The 2,409-nt window shown below is 36.5% G+C and overlaps 1 protein-coding gene across 1 annotated transcript; it reads left to right on the top strand.

Annotated features, from left to right (window-relative positions):
• Positions 1-295: 295 nt before the first annotated feature.
• On the top strand, positions 296-673 carry LOC117110563. Its single transcript, XM_033253322.1, has one exon. The coding sequence runs from the start codon at positions 296-298 to the stop codon at positions 671-673; it is 378 nt and encodes a 125-aa protein (XP_033109213.1).
• The last annotated feature ends 1,736 nt before the right edge of the window (positions 674-2,409 follow it).

Below are 2,409 nucleotides of genomic sequence, written 5' to 3'. Positions count from 1 at the left end.
GTGCTAAAATGATATTATCTGATGCATTGTCAAGAGCACCTTTACTAACTGCTGAAGATACTGTGTTTGCTATGAGCAATCTGGCATTCACTGCAGTAACACCGGAGCGTTTGGATGAAATACGGAATTACTTTATAGGCCAGCAAAATAATTACAAAAATAACAGACAAATGGCACCATAAATTCTCGAAATTTTATTATTTCCTCAAATAAGTAATCAAAATTGCTATTACGAATAGGCCTCGGATAAACTACTGTCTCTTATACACATCTAGATGTGTATTTTTGGCCTGGTATGAGTAAAGAGATTAGACAATTTGTCGAAACCTGTGACATATGTGCGCAACATGGCCACAACAAACAGCCCAAAGAACCACTAATTAGTTATCCTCTAGCCACAAGACCATGGGATCTGTTTGTCAATAATGAGAGAAATTACCTTGTTACTGTGGATTACTTCAGTACCTTTTTTGAAGTTGATTACTTAACAGACACATCTTCATCGACTGTTATCACCAAATTGCAACACCACTTCGCACGTCATGGAATTCCAGATCAGGTGGTCAGCGATGGAGCTTCAAAGCTTTTAGCACAGCATGGGGATTCCAGCATATCTTTTCTAGTCCAGGTAACAGTCAATCCAATGGGGCAGCAGAGGCTGCTGTTAAAGTAGCTAAACGCCTTATGAAGAAATGCGCCAATGCTGGTGCAGACCCATACATTGGATTATTAAACATCAGAAATACACAAACGGAGGTTATGACGACAACACCCACCGAGAGATTAATGGGAAGAAAAACAAAGACCATACTTCCAACCACAAACAAAACTCTCACACCAATGTACGAAATCAACGACGACATTGAAAGACTACATGCCAAGCGCCAATTGTCAACAAAGAAACACAGTAACAGACCACAGTTAAAACCACTACAAATAGGAGATACTGTTCGTATGCAGCCAATTGAGTCAGGCAAAACCAAATGGCATGAAGCTACAGTAACATCACAAGTGAACAAACGTTCATACAATGTTGTTAATCAGGCTGGACGGACGCTACGCCGTAACCGTCGTTTCCTGCGAAAAGTACCAGCAACCAACCAAGAAGTTTCAAACAAGAACACAATCCACCTTAATCCACAACCTCAACAAGTAAACAAAAATGTGAAACAGAACACCATGCAGCATAAGACAAGAACTCAGCACCCAACCAGAAAAACTAAACGAACTGTTAGAAAACCCAGTTATTTAAAGGACTATGATTAACTCACTATTGCAATCATCACTGTTTATACAATTATGTGGACACTGTGCTTATATACAAACAAATCATAAGTGATGACCTTTCATACATTTTTTTTAAGCTGCTCTCTTCATAATCAATAGCCATATCGACATAATTCGTCATACCGTCATTGATGTTGTTGCAGCGTATTGCAATGCTGTGTTGCAGTTACTCATTGGATTCTTATACTGCATATGTTTTTCATGTTTTAATTTTGATATAAAATATAAAAAAATAAATAAATAAATAAAAAGAAAAGAAAAAAAAGAGAGGAAGGGAGATGTTACGTGATGGCCCGTTTGGCCGCCCATAGTTGTGAGGTGACATTCCTCGTACGTTGAGGTACGCTGTTGTTGTTCAATAAAGATGATGGCTGCAACAATGAGCTTGTGTGTAGCCTGACTGTATTGTTTACATATGAGTGTCTCCATCACGATACAATCATCAGGAATCCAAATTAAAGGTATGCAATCAGGTTAATAGTGACAGTTATTTTTGTACAAATTGCTATTGCACTTTATAAGTAGAAAATTCAATATATTCACACTATATTATAGTACTGCACAACAAAATATGTTATTGCGCTTTGTGTTAATATGTGCAGTAATTAGTGTGTAAATTTATTTTCATAAAAAAAGGTATGGGGTTTTAAACAATCTGTTCTCAATAGTAAGTTGATTCAGAGAAAATATAAATTTCCCATCATCTGAAAGTGTCTTCAAAAATACAAACAAGAATGCTAAACAAAACTGTCTGTAACAGCAGGGATGCAGAGACAAAATGACGAGTTCATCTGTTTCTATGTAGCTTGCATATCGATTAAAACCGGATAGATGTAAACATATCTCACCATAGTATCTGATTTTCATCCTGCGTCGTAACAATTAAAGAAGCTGAAAAGATAAATATAAATAAATTTTAATTAGGCAATACATAACAATATAATTCATTCTAGGCAATGGAAAGTATATATTAATTATATTGTGCGCTCACTTTTCCCTTGGTTTCGATGTGGTACAAATGGCATAACAGTTTTCATTCATTCATTCATTCATTCATTCATTCATTCGTTCGTTCGTTCGTTCGTTCGTTCGTTCGTTCGTTCGTTCGTTCGTTCGTTCGTT

This window comes from Anneissia japonica, unplaced genomic scaffold, assembly GCF_011630105.1.
Source record: "Anneissia japonica isolate Jap-2015-1 unplaced genomic scaffold, ASM1163010v1 scaffold2153_len4572_cov116, whole genome shotgun sequence".
NCBI lineage: Eukaryota > Metazoa > Echinodermata > Crinoidea > Comatulida > Comatulidae > Anneissia > Anneissia japonica.
This window is presented reverse-complemented; position numbering and strand designations above follow the sequence as displayed.